At 40.0% G+C, this 13,549-nt stretch overlaps 1 protein-coding gene across 5 annotated transcripts in view; it reads left to right on the top strand.

The window, feature by feature from the left end:
- UBAC2 (UBA domain containing 2) overlaps nucleotides 1-13,549 on the top strand; it is a 182,734-nt gene that overhangs the window by 105,820 nt on the left and 63,365 nt on the right. For all 5 annotated transcript variants that reach the window (XM_055244010.2, XM_063618965.1, XM_063618966.1 and 2 more), the window contains exons 5-6: nucleotides 4,205-4,328; nucleotides 8,127-8,174. In XM_055244010.2, the coding sequence (XP_055099985.1) occupies nucleotides 4,205-4,328; nucleotides 8,127-8,174 (172 nt within the window). The remainder of the gene's footprint in view (nucleotides 1-4,204; nucleotides 4,329-8,126; nucleotides 8,175-13,549) is intronic.

Here is a 13,549-nt window from a genome sequence, read left to right as displayed (position 1 = left end):
AGTTATATTAAGTAAAACATTTTTATGTAGTGAAGGACTCAACTAGTTAAAGTAATTCCTCTGAAAAACTGGAACTGTCCTCCCAACTTTTTTTTTTTTTTTTGAGATGGAGTCTCGCTTTTGCCAGGCTGGAGTGCAGGGGTGTGCAATGGCGTATGCCTGTAATCCCAGCAATTCGGAAGGCTGAGGCAGGAGGATTGCCTCATGCCAGGAGTCTGAGATCACTGTGGGCAACATAGCGAGACCCTGTTTCTAAAAAAAGTTTAAAAATTAGCCAGGTGTGGTGGCACACACCTGTAGTCCCAGTTACTCCGGAGGCTGAGGCGAGAAGATTGCTTGAGCCTAGGAATTAGAGGCTACAGTGATCCGTGATTGTGCCACTGCACTCTACTCCAGCCTGGGTGACAGACAGATATCCTGTCTCAAAAAAAAAAAAAAAAAAAGAAAAAGAAAAAAAGAAAGGATGGATGAAATGATGGAATGTTTGTAACCTGCTTTCTCTTTTCTGTACTAGTAGCCTCATCTGCTTAAGCCGGAAAGGGCTTCCAGAAGGTAGTTCTTCACAGTATGAAAAAGGTCAAACTGAATTGCTGTTGACAGTATAGAGAACAGATGTTGTCATAAAATAAGGAAAAGAAAAAGACTGGTCAATGACTAATAACATTATGGTATTTTGTGAAGTCTGTGTGTATAGAAATAGCAACGGAAAATTTCCACAGAACAGCCCATATAATTTTGGTCTGAAATGTGTATGTGTGGCCTAGTATTTAGTCATCATTTAGAATTATACAGTGATTAATATTTTTTAAGGAATCTTTAAACTTCTATTGGTATGTGAAATGTAAACTGTGGTCATTAAAATTTCTACCAGTATTTTTTTTAGTTTACATTGAAATGTAACCTCAAACAAGAACTCTGCTTTAGGTTATTTAGTTATAACATCACTATTTGTACTTTATTACTAAATGTACACAGAAGAACTTCTATGAATTAAGTGCCTCGAAGGGCATGTTCTGTGGTAAGAGACCTCCGGTGCAATTGGCTCCCCAAATAGGGTTTTATAATCACCAAGAGAGCAGGCCATATTTTGAGCTACATATGAAACCATATGTTTTAATCCCATTAAAAATGATAAAAAGGAAGGGGGCTTTTAAAACAAAAGGCAAGTTCTGCTGTATGGTTTTACTGTTCTAAAGGAAAATTCATTTCTTCTGCAAATATTTATTGAAACCTTACTCTATGCCAGGCACAATTCTAGAGAGTGGGGATAAAACAAAACAGACCAAAATCCCTGTCTGTGTGAAGCTTCCATTCTACTTTTAAGATAGATAGGCAGTGATGAGAAGGCTGTAAGTGCTGTGGGGGAAGACAGTCAGGAAGAGAGTAAAGAATGCAGAGGGGGAAGGCTGTGAGGGCGGGATGTGCGGTTTGAAATGGGGTAGTCAGGGAGGGCTTCTCTGAGAAGGTGCTGTCCTGCGGAGCACAGGATCAGGATGGGGATAGGGACACAGGGCCTGGGATGTCTTTGTCATGACTGTAGGTGGGGAGGCATTGGAGGATTTATGCCCAGGAATGACTAACTCATACTTTTCCATGAAAAGAAGGCCCAGCTGTTTTAATCAATTGTGCTTGGGTTTATAATTGGACAAAAGCAGTTCTTTTGTGTAGTATTTAAAAACTACTTTGTTAATTTTAAAAAATCCAACCAATATTGAATATGGATCATGTATAAATCTGCATTTGGCAAAGCTAGATAAAATATGATGCTTTCTCTCAGAATTAATAATCTAATGGGAGGTTTTTGAGAACTTTGTATAGTCAATTCAAATATGAGTCATACAGTTGTTCTAGAATAAGGATTATTTTGTGGCCCTAAATGTAGTGAGCTCCTGAACTGTGCCAAGCATTGTGCCAGGTGCTAGGAAAACCAGGACTGCCTCTTCTTCCCTGTCCTGCGGTGCTCAGCCTAGGAGGAAGGCCTGATACGTGAGGAATTCTAGACTGGGCAAGTGGGGGTAGGAGCCCACCGTGCCATGCATCTCCGTCTGCCACCCAGTCCCTGCCATCCTTCTCACTGGATGGCCAGCCAGGTGTATCTCATATCTCTGTGTCCCCAGTCCTGACACAGTGCCTGCACTTAGGCCTTACTGGCTGGAGTTTTCCCTGTTCTAGCATTTGCTGCGTTTGTGTTGTTAGCAGTTGATGCAGCTGCCATTTATCACATTTGTTTTGTGTGTGTTATATTTTGGTTTGGTTTTGTTTTTAATAGTAGAATTGAGAGGACGGTGCATTTTTTAAAATAACATGGTCTCTGTTAAGGATGAGAAATTGCACAAGAGGCCAGGAGGGTCCTGTGTTTCCACAAAAATGGCACCAAGGACAGTTCTTTGTAGAAGTGAAACATATTTTTTGCATTTTTCTTGTGATAATGAAATAATTCTTTTTTTTCTGGTGCCATTTTCCCAAAAGTGGGAAAATAAAACAGACTGAGTAATTAAGCCAAGTGTTTAATGAAAAACATGGTGCAAGTTTGTGCCCAAACCACTCTACTCATTCATATTACCTGCCCAGCACTTGCAGGAATGTAAGATTTCAGTCCTGTGATGAGTTCCTTGAGGTCAAGGACTGCTTCTTTCTCTTGGACGTAGTTGTAGCTCCTGTACCAGGCATCTTACCGTGACATCCTTAACACGCATTTGATTCACTGATTCATTGCAGTGGTGAAACTGACATAGCTTGGGGGCCATGAGGAGAGCCACCAGCTGCCAGGAGGAGTCAGAGAAGTCTTGTGGGAAGAGCTGAGCAGTGTTGCACAAGCTGAGTTTCCTAGGCAGTAAAGTGGAAAGCAGAACCTGCGTCAGTGGAGAGTCAAAGCAGCCAGCGTGTTCAGGGAGCAGCTGTGTGGATTTTTGAGAGGGCCTTGTGTGTGATGGGCCAGATGAGGGGAGGCAGAGAGGAGGACAGCGGTGGCAGTCTCCAGTGATGAGAGCGAACTGGGGAGCTTTGCCATCACATCTTTATGAAGCATTTTATCTTCGGATACTGGAGCCTGTGGAAAGAAGGGTTTTTTTGTTTTGTTTGTTTGTTTGTTTGTTTTTGTTTGTTTGCTTGTTTTTGAGACGGAGTCTCGCTCTGTTGCCCAGGCTGGAGTGCAGTGGCATGATCTTGGCTCTCTGCAAGCTCTGCCTCCTGGATTCACGCCATTCTCCTGCCTCAGCCTCCTGAGTAGTAGCTGGGACTACAGGTGCCCGCCACCAAGCCCGGCTAATTTTTTGTATTTTTAGTAGGGATGGGGTTTCACGGTGTTAGCCAGGATGGTCTTGATTTCCTGACCTCATGATCCGCCTGCCTCGGCCTCCCAAAGTGCTGGGATTACAGGAATGAGCCACCGTGCCCGGCTGAAAGGAAGGGTTTTTAAGCAAGGGAGTGATGTGATCAGAGTTGTGTTTTAGGAAGAGAATACTGCCAACAATGTTAAGAAATGGATCAGAGAGAAGCAAGACTAATTAGAAAGACACACAGGACTTTTGAATCTGTCAAGTTGAAGGTGTCAGATTGACATTCAGGGGTGGGCAGGCAGTTTTAGGTCTCACTTCATTTTCTTAGCCCAAGCTATAGAAAGGGTTGAGATTGTATGAGGAGATGAGAGAGCAAGAAGAAAAGGCTATAATAGAACCATGGAGAAGCCAGAAGAGTGGTGTAAGAAATCACTGAGCAACCACTGAGAAGCAGGGTTTCAGCCAAAGGGAGGAAGGAATGTGAGGAAGGGAGGGCCAGAGGTGAACCGTGCCAGTGCCATGGTGACAGATCACTGGACAGGGCCTGAGATGAGGCTTTTGGATTTGACTGTGAAGAATTCTAATGTTTGCTGCTTTTGGTTTGTCTAGTTTCTCTCGTTAGATTTTAGTAATACCTGGGAAGAAAGCGTAGCCTCCACTTTTCTCATAATTAGTAGGTGCTGAACCACTTCTTTGCAGTGGTTTCAGGGGGGTCAATAAGGATAGAATGATTAGAGTTTTCATAAAGTGTTCTATAAGTACAAATTATTTTGGACATGAATCATATTTGAAAATCAATATGTATATCTAAGACCATGCTTTCAGACTGAAATAAAATTATAAGCAGTGTTACTTCAAAGATACATCTGCCATTGGTGTTTAAAATTCACTATTATAGTGATTTTTTTTTTTATTTGTTTGCATAGCCTGGCACCTGTGTTTGCTCTGTTTGTACCATTTTACTGCTCCATACCAAGAGTCCAAGTGGCACAAATTCTGGGCCCGTTGTCCATCACAAACAAGACATTGATTTATATATTGGGACTACAGGTACAGTATGCATTTTTATGTTCACTTTTCTTTAACCAGATCTTTTTTTTTTTTTGGTCTTTTTCTCATTTGATCTCCTTGAAAACAATGGTTTTTTTGCCCCATAATCTTGGCTTCATGATCTATATCAAATATTTAAAGGAAGTGTTACAGAACAAGAACATCAAGGTATAGAAGGTACTAGAATACTTTCATAGTCTAGAAATCTGATAAGAGCTTTCACTGTAATTTGTATCTGTGGAAAATATTTTCATTTCATTGTACAATTGCACGTGAGTACTTTTTAACAATCGTAGTATGAAGTGGAAACAAATGAGAACAATCAAAAAGTAGAAAGTAGAAAATCATTGTCAAAATTAATTTATTGAATACAGTGTCGCAAATAAAGCTCTGAAGAAGAAACCCGGTGTGCTCTACCAACCCGAGCTTTGGGGTTTTCAAGAAGCCTTGTCAGCTTCATTATTTCCTTGTTCGTGAAGCTGTGATGGTAGTGTCACCATTTGCTAAATGGTTTGCTGTGAAGACTACTAGAGTACTACTGTCCAGGTTACATTTGAAAAGCTTCTTTGCCAATCCTCAGCGAATGTCAGTTGCTCCCTGCTGGGCTCCAGGTCTGTGGTAGGAGAATGATTTTCAGTTTTCTATCTGTACTACCTGTCACTTTTCTTTTACTCTCATGGCTTTTGATGTAGTTTTATTCTACAGCTTCCTGTGTCACCATGTGTCGCTTGGCCTTTTGATCCAACTGATTAATACTCATAACATTCCTTATCCCACGCACATCTAACCGGATACTAGCGTCACTTCAGAATGCCTTCCTCCCTCCCCTTTTAACCTTTAGCATTTCCTCTCACTTCTCCAGTCTGCTGTCATGTGTTATCAATGGCTCATCTGGGGCATTTTCTTACCACTTTTACAACCGTTTCTCATGAAATCTTTTTATTCTCTGTCTCTCAACCCCCGTACCGTTACACACCCCCTGATCCTACCTGATATCCATGTAACCAAATAGCCCGTTTCTGCAGTTGATTCTTATGAGTAGGATTTGCTATAGCAGATTTAATATTTTTAAAGTTGTTATGGCAGAGGCCATGTGGAATTCGAAGAGCACTCCAGACCTCGCTCAGGAGACCGAAGTTCTAATCCTAGCATGGCTCTCTCCTGCCATGAGACTTGGGTTGAGTCATGGAAACCCTCTGAGCCTCACATTGACTGTATAGTTCTTCCAACTCTAAAGCTATGTAGAATCTTTGAGAATGAAAACACTGTTTTATTAATTGTGGAGTAGGAGTTCAGTGTGGCATTGTGGAAAGTCTTTGGAGCCAAGTCGTTGAATTTCAGTTTAATGACTTGGTCTGGTAATGATTTGCTTTGTCACTTACCTTTTCTGAGCCCCCATTTCCCCATCTGTCAAATGGGGATGATAATATCTACCTTGTAGAGGTATTTTAAGGATAGCATGAAGTGTTTAGTGTAATCTGAACAGATAATAAGAGCTAAGTCAATTGGTTACTATTAATTAATAATTTATATCTCTATAGCCACCACTATTTGTTTTTCTGAGATTGTGAATGTATTTCTTGTTTTGTTTTGTTTTTGGCATAAAGCAAAATAAGTAGTGTGTTTCGGCTCTCGGGGAAAGGGGGTCTTAGTTGGATGAAGAGGCACAGCGTGGCCTTTGTCACAGGGCCATTGTAGTAGGTTGGGGCAAAAGTAATTGCGGTTTTTGCCATTAAAGTAAGGCAAAAACCGCAATTACTTTTCCACCAACCTAACATCTAGTGCAGTTTCCGCAGTATTACACAGCTTACCATGAGGGATCCCCCTTAGCCCTGCTGAAAGCAGAAAGGTAGATGCAACTACCATGGATAGTTTTTCAAAATAATATAAATTTCCAATATTTTTGTATTATTTCTGGTAACTTTGAGAGGGAGAAGTTGAGATCAGAAAATAGAGGTGGAGACGCCTCATTGGCTCCTTGATAAAATCTAGGTCCTTAGCATGAATGGCATGCAGGATTCTTCTTGCCTCTCTAGTGTCAACTCAACACCTGTGCCCACCTTGAAGGAGTGTAACTGAACTCCTTATTGCTAAAGTGTCTGTCCTCTGCCTGCCTCCCTCCCCTCCAAGCCTTTGCATGTGTTTCTGTGCCTTTGTCTCTCCCCACTACAACCAGGGACATTGTTGAATGAATGAACGAATGAATGAATGAATGAAGACTTGAATCATAATCGAAAGAGCCAAAATGCTTAAGGCTCATTTAAGTATCCGATGACTTGAGAGCCCATAACATCATGCCCTGTGCAATGGGCTATGATGTTATGAGCTCTCAAGCCATCCGATACTTAAATCAGTATCACCCACTGGGTGAGATGTAGCCCCTGCCCTCAAGGAGCCCAGCCATGAGAAAACACACAGACACTGTGAAGATGCAGGCAGACGTAATGGGGACCACACAGGCAATGAGAGGCTTCAGAACCCAGAGGAAATTACTTTTTTAATGACAAAATGATAGGCTCTTTTTACTTGCATATGAGACATGGAAGAGTGGAGAGCATGGCTGTAGAGCCAGTCCTAGGTACACTCCAGCCCACCACCTGCTAGCTGTTGACGTGCGGCAAATTGCTTAACCACTCGGTTTTACTGAAGTGCCTTGAGAGCAGTGCCTGACACATAGAAAGTGTTAGCTAGTCTGTTATTCCTTCTATTTTTAGAAGAAAATTACAGCAAAATATTTGTCTACATAGTTCTCATCCTTCTTATTATCAGAGTCATTTCCACTGAACAAACGTCCGTGCTACATCAAAGGTTCAGATTTAAAGTTGCAGCCAGTGCACATTTCTAAGTGAGCCTATCACTAGAGCAAAGCTTGCCAGCCTCTTTATCTGAGTGTGTCAACTCTTACCTTTTGTGTCTGTGTTCTTTCTCCGTGTCCTTGGTAAGTGTGCAGAACTTTGAGGTTTTCATCTAGCACAATGCCAGCGATGAACCTGGGCTGTCCTGCCTGAGTATCCTGCCTCTTCCTCTACAATCAGAAGTAAACCCCCAATCTGAAGTTCTAAAAATTAACCAACAATAACCCACAAATCATTTCTTTGTTGCAGGAACACTTTCAGAGTCCTTATGATTTTTTTTTTTAATTACCCTGAGCACAACTCTAAGATATAAATGATTTGGAAAACAAAGGGAAGAATTTCATGAGATCTAATTCTAATTACTTTGCCATTAGTTAACTTTGTTCTGTTATTTAGTTTGCTCTTCCTTGGGTGAACTAGAATGATAATATCAACACTTGAGAAAGTTACCCTTGGACGTAGACCTAAGTAGGCTGGCAGGGTTCTTCCCTTCTAAATTTAGGGTAATAATGTTAAGAAATTAAAATGAGAAAGTTCTTTACATAAATATCACATCATTGCCAAGCATGGGATGGTGATTACCTGTTTTGTATGTTGTTAATTCTAATAATTTCTTTATATGTAGTATTTTACTTTAAGTCAGTTGAAGTTTGTAAATAACATCATACTTGGGTTTCATTTATTTTTCTTTGCATGGGGTGTGGGCCAGGTTCAACTTGTTTTAGGCTATACAAAATCTGGTGTCTGAATAAAAAAAATTAATATATAATTTTCTTTTAAGTAACAATTGATATTTACTAATTTTCCATTTGCTTCTCTGTATTATGGCATATATAATTAATACTTTATATAAATGGTCATGACTGTAGTTATGTAAAAATAAGTGTGCTGTGACTGGCAGTTGAATTTTATTTTTAGTTGCCTTTTTTTTTTTCTTTTATAGCTTTTCACCTCTGGTTCCTACATCTGGATTGTAGCCGTAAGTGGACTTGTAAGTGCGACTACCCTTTTACACCCAATTCTCTCTCTCTCCTGTAAAAACATTAGGAAGATTGTCCTATTTAGATTGTGTGTCATATTCAACTGTCTCACCGTTCTTTTTTTTGAGACAGAATTTCGCTCTTGTTGCCCAGGCTGGAGTGCAATGGCGCGATCTCAGCTCACCACAACCTCTGCCTCCCGAATTCAAGTGATTCTCCTGCCTCAGCCTACTGAGTAGCTGGGATTACAGGCGTGTGCCACCACGCCCGGATAATTTTGTATTTTTAGTAGAGATGGGGTTTCTCCATGTTGGTCAGTCTGGTCTTGAACTCCTGACCTCAGGTGATCTGCCTGCCTCAGCCTCCCAAAATGCTGGGATTATAGGCATGAGCCACTGCATCTGGCTCTCAACATTCTTTTAACCCATGGTAGGATGGCAGGTCTGGCTCAATGCTACTTCTGTGGTGATTAAAAAGGGCCAGTCATGGTCAGGCGCAGTGGCTCACGCCTGTAATCCCAGCACTTTGGGAGGCCGAGGCGGGCAGATCATGAGGTCATGAGATCGAGACCATCCTGGCTAACATGATGAAACCCCATCTCTGCTAAAAACACTGAAAAATTTGCCAGGCGTGGTGGCGGGCGCCTGTAGTCCCAGCTACTCAGAAGGCTGAGGCAGGAGAATGGCATGAACCCGGGAGGCGGAGCTTGCAGTGAGCCGAGGTGGCGCCATTGCTCTCCAGCCTGGGCGACAGAGCGAGACTCAGTCTCAAAAAAAAAAAAAAGGGCCAGTCACATGGAAAATTGAGACAAAGGGGGCCAGTTTGTGCTTTCAAGTTAATTTTGATGAAAGTTTTAGCTGGGCTTCTTGTCAGTGTTGTTTTTAAATCATAGAAAAAAAAAAGCCTAAAAATGAAGAAGTTGGACTTACTAAAAATAAGGAGAGATAGTCTGCTCATTTTGTAAAAAGACATTGTCACCCGAGGGAAAAAAAATAATGCCAACTGGAAAGTCAGGTGGGTTGGACCTGACCAAAGACTCATCATGGAAGAAGAGAATGAACCAAGCAGCCTCAGTATGTGTGCTGGAATTTTTTCATATTGTCTATGCTATTGTATTTTAATAATAAGCATTTGTCCTAAATTCTCTATGAGGTATTAAAAAAAATTAGAGCATGAAGTAGAGTTTTATTCTTCATCCATGACTTAAATTTGAACCTCCAGATTTATAAAAATAAATTTTAACTAGTGGTTATAGAGCATAGATTTCATTTCTTTCTTGGAAAAGACTTAAGAAAATGACAGAATGGATTCATAATAATACACATTTCACTGCAGTCACTGTACACATTTCAAGTAAATTATCACTATTCTTGTTTCTTGGGTGAATGATTGGTATTTGGGGCCAGTGTGTCATCCTGTATGCCTGCTTACCCCTCTTCTTCCTTCCAGCTCTCTTTATTATTCCTTTTCTGTGTTCATTCTTTGCTTAAAATTCATGCCTTCATTCCCCACAGCTGATATGCTTGCAGCCAATATTCTGGGGCTCCAAGTCACTTTGTTTTCTCCTCCTTAAAAATTTTCACATCTACCCAGATACCTGATTTGGCTTCAGGACCACAGAGCTAAACCCTATTGTGAAGTCTTCAAAACACCTGAGCTATCTGTCTGGTATTCTTGAGACTTGTGGTGGCTTAGGGCCATCCTGGGGTTAGATTGATTCTCTGGGACACAGGTGCCAGACTCCCCCAAGTCTAGGCTCACCCAGTTAGAACTGCTGCGTGACTGAGGAAGACTTAACCAGCAAAGAAGGAGCTCATTGCTTTGATCATGAGAGCTGCCTGAGGATGTACTGTCTCTTCCATGGCATATTTGTTTCACTTAGCAGTAATGGTTTTGAGTTCTGTTTTAAATATTTTCCAAAAGCATTCAAATATTGAAGTACCTTATTGTATACGATTTCATTGTGTTAGTTACTATTAATTCTTTTACTCTCAATATTTGTCCCCTTCTTTAGTAACTCTTATGTGACTCAGTTTTTTAAAACATATTCCATTTTCTTTCTTTATTCTTTTTTTAGACTCCTGGCTTTAAGTGCCTGCTGTCTCCTCAGAAAGTTTCATTGTGTGACATTCAGTGCACTAAAATTGGAGGTTGCATTTTTCATCTCTTTGTAGTCTTTTTAAAATCTAAAATTACATGTTATGATCATAGTCTTTTCCAGTACACGTGTTTAACAGGTAGTGGGGTACCTGTTTTAACTTTTTAAAAGGAATCAGATGTTTAAAATAAAATTCTTGACAAAAAAAAAAATTCCTTGTTTCAGAAGGGTGAATAGAATTATAGTGTGTTTGGAATATAATTCAAAGATAATGTAGCATTTTAAAGAACCCTACTAATAATAAACATTTCTGAGCCTTTTACAGTCATTGATTCAGCCAAAGTTACCAACCTTCTACTGTGACAAAAAATCTGATAAATCTTCATATTAACCTTGTTCTTTATTATTATTTTACCATAATTAGATGACTGTGTTTATTTAAAATAATTAATATTCATGAATCATAGCCAGTTTTCCTATGTTCCTATACCATAAATGTTGGTGCTTGTTTTGAACCTAAGGAACATTTTCTTTGTCTAGAGAATTCTCATTTTTATTATGAAATATTTACTGTGATGTGGCATACTTTAGATAAGGAAGATTGTAAAAGACAGCATCAGTATTATTTGTGAGTGTTTGATTTATACACCACTGACTATAGGATCCAAGCCTGAGATTCACAAAGCCACAGTTTGTCTATTCCAGATGTCTCTTGCTCAACATGACTTCCCCTCTTCCTTTATAGATCAAGTGGCTTCCCTTTTTGGGGAGTTATTATGCTAAATAAAATATTAACAAAATAAAATTCTTACTATGCAAAAGAAATGCACAGATAATTATAATTATAGATGATATTCAGTGTTTTGGGGAATGTTACAAAACCTGTTGATGAGATTTCACATTTTAGTATTGAAACCAGTAATTCACTTAACCATGTGTGTTAAGCAATGATTTTATTTCATTCTGGCAATTAATGTGGTTTTTAAGAAAAAGAGTATTTTTTAAACAAAGATATTTGTGTGAAACATGAATAATTTGTTATTTGCTGTCATAGAAACCAAAAACTTTACTCATGTTTTTCTGGAAAGCTGCCAACTTTGGATTGAGCTTATTTTATTTAGCTAGGTACTAGTTGATTTATTTTGTTTAGGCTAGCTTTTCTTTCTTTTTTTTTTTTTTGGAGACAGGCTCGCTGTGTCACCCAGGCTGGAGTGCAGTGGCATGATCTTGGCTCACTGCAACCACTGCCTCCCGGGTTCAAGCGATTCTCGTGCCTCAGCCTCCTGAGTAGCTGGGATTGCAGGTGCATGCCATCACGCCTGGCTACTTTTTTTGTATTTTTAGTAGAGACGAGGTTTCACCATGTTGGCCAGGCTGGTCTGTAACTCCTGACATCAGGGGATCATCCGCCTCAGCCACCAAAGCGCTGGGATTATAGGCGTGAGCCACCGCGCCTGGCCTAGACTAGTTTTTAATCTCTCCTCGGTGTCCCTTATTCTTCCATAATTATAGATGTCTTTGAATATATAACTTTAAAATATTCCACTGATTAAAATAGAAGGTTGATAAATTATGTCAGTACAGTATTTTACTAGGTAAGTTGACCACTTTTTATCTTCAGTGATATCACAGAAAATAACTAAATCATTTTTCTGAGTTGAGGGAAGACAGTTTTTAGCTTACAGGAGCAATAGTAAGTTTGCCCAGGATGGCTGTCAGACCTCAGTCCTATTTTGTTATCCAGTAGAGACTCCAGCTGCTGCCCAGGAAAGGTGAGGGAGGGGGATTCCCTTGTACTTAAAGATGACTGTAAGATGATTCACATGTATCATTGATAAATGTTTTTGTGTTGCCTTTTTCATCATTTGACAGTTCTGATTTTTAATGCAAACATTTAGTATTTAAAATAGGACTTTTCATGAAATGTTGCAAAATTGTAATTGGAAAGCTTGGCTATTACAGCCAAGTGACATATATCAGTTTAAACAAATACTTCAGCATTTCAGTGACTGTATCAACTGTTCTTCTAAATGTCTGGTGAGAGACCTTCAAAAATTGAAGTCAGTCTTTATATATTCATAATTCCACTAATTTTGTTACACATTAATACTTTTCCTTAAAGCATTGCTTACTTACTGAACTTCATTTACATTCTTCTTGTGGTTCTGCAGAGAGCTTTTGAGCCATCTACATCTCAGAAGTTCTTCATTTTCTACAGTTTTATGAATCATAGTACTGAGTCATTACCACAGGGATGCACCCTAATTCTCAAAAGCTGAGGTCTCAGGACTGATCTGATTCTGGCATGATTAAAATAGAAAGAGCCTTCTTTTGCCAATTTTCTTTTTACAGTTCACACATTTATCTTTACTTGACCTTCTTTTAAGCTGTTTGAGAGTGAATTAACAGGCCTATATTCCTCAGACTTCTCCCTTCAACGCAGCCCTTCACTGTACCCATTTCCTGCGTTCGTTACTTGTCGTGTACAGTATATCAGACTTTGATTATCTCTGATCCAGCAGCCGTAGTGTGGAAAAAAAAAATCTGTTACACCCAAAAATAAGATTTGGGACTTCGAATGTGGTCTGAGTTTGGATTGTTTTCTGTAAGGAGTGGGGATCTTTAAAGCACTTCAAGAAGAAACACTTTACGGTGGTGCAAGATTACAGAAGCTTTATCAGGGTTTGTAGATCATAGGATGGGGGTAGGGAAAATGAGCCATCTGGAGGGAGTCAAGACAGCGCATTTGCAGGCTGTGATTTGCCTTTCTCTCTTCCCTCTGTGGTACTTTTAAAGACAAACAAAAAAACCCACACCACTGTCTTAAAGTAACTGTGAACAAATGGAAACAGCATAACCTGCTGTGGAAGCATAAGCATCCTTAGAGTACTTTTTGAGGCCCTGGCCTGCTTCTGGGCGAGGGATGGTAGGTGCGGGTTCCTCTGCGCCGCCTCTGCTTGTGCCCAGCTCTCTCTTCTCTCCATGCTTCCTTTTCTCCTATTTAACCTTTTTTCCCTTAGATTGCTTCTCCATTGACCAAAGAGTGGTTTAGGTAGCAGGTCAGATAACTCCTCTCATGCACAAGCCTCCCAGTTAAACTTACTTTAGAGATTTGGATTATTTTCTAGTAGTTCATTGAAAATGAGGACAGAAGCTGCAAAGAAAAATCAAGGATAACCAGATACAGTGGCTCATGCCTGGAATCCCAGCACTTTGGGAGACTGAGGCAGGTGGATCGCTTGAGCCCAAGAGTTCAACACCAGCCTGGCCAACATGGCAAAACCCTGT

This window comes from Symphalangus syndactylus, chromosome 15, assembly GCF_028878055.3.
Source record: "Symphalangus syndactylus isolate Jambi chromosome 15, NHGRI_mSymSyn1-v2.1_pri, whole genome shotgun sequence".
In the NCBI taxonomy this organism is placed as follows: Eukaryota; Metazoa; Chordata; class Mammalia; order Primates; family Hylobatidae; genus Symphalangus; species Symphalangus syndactylus.
This window is presented reverse-complemented; position numbering and strand designations above follow the sequence as displayed.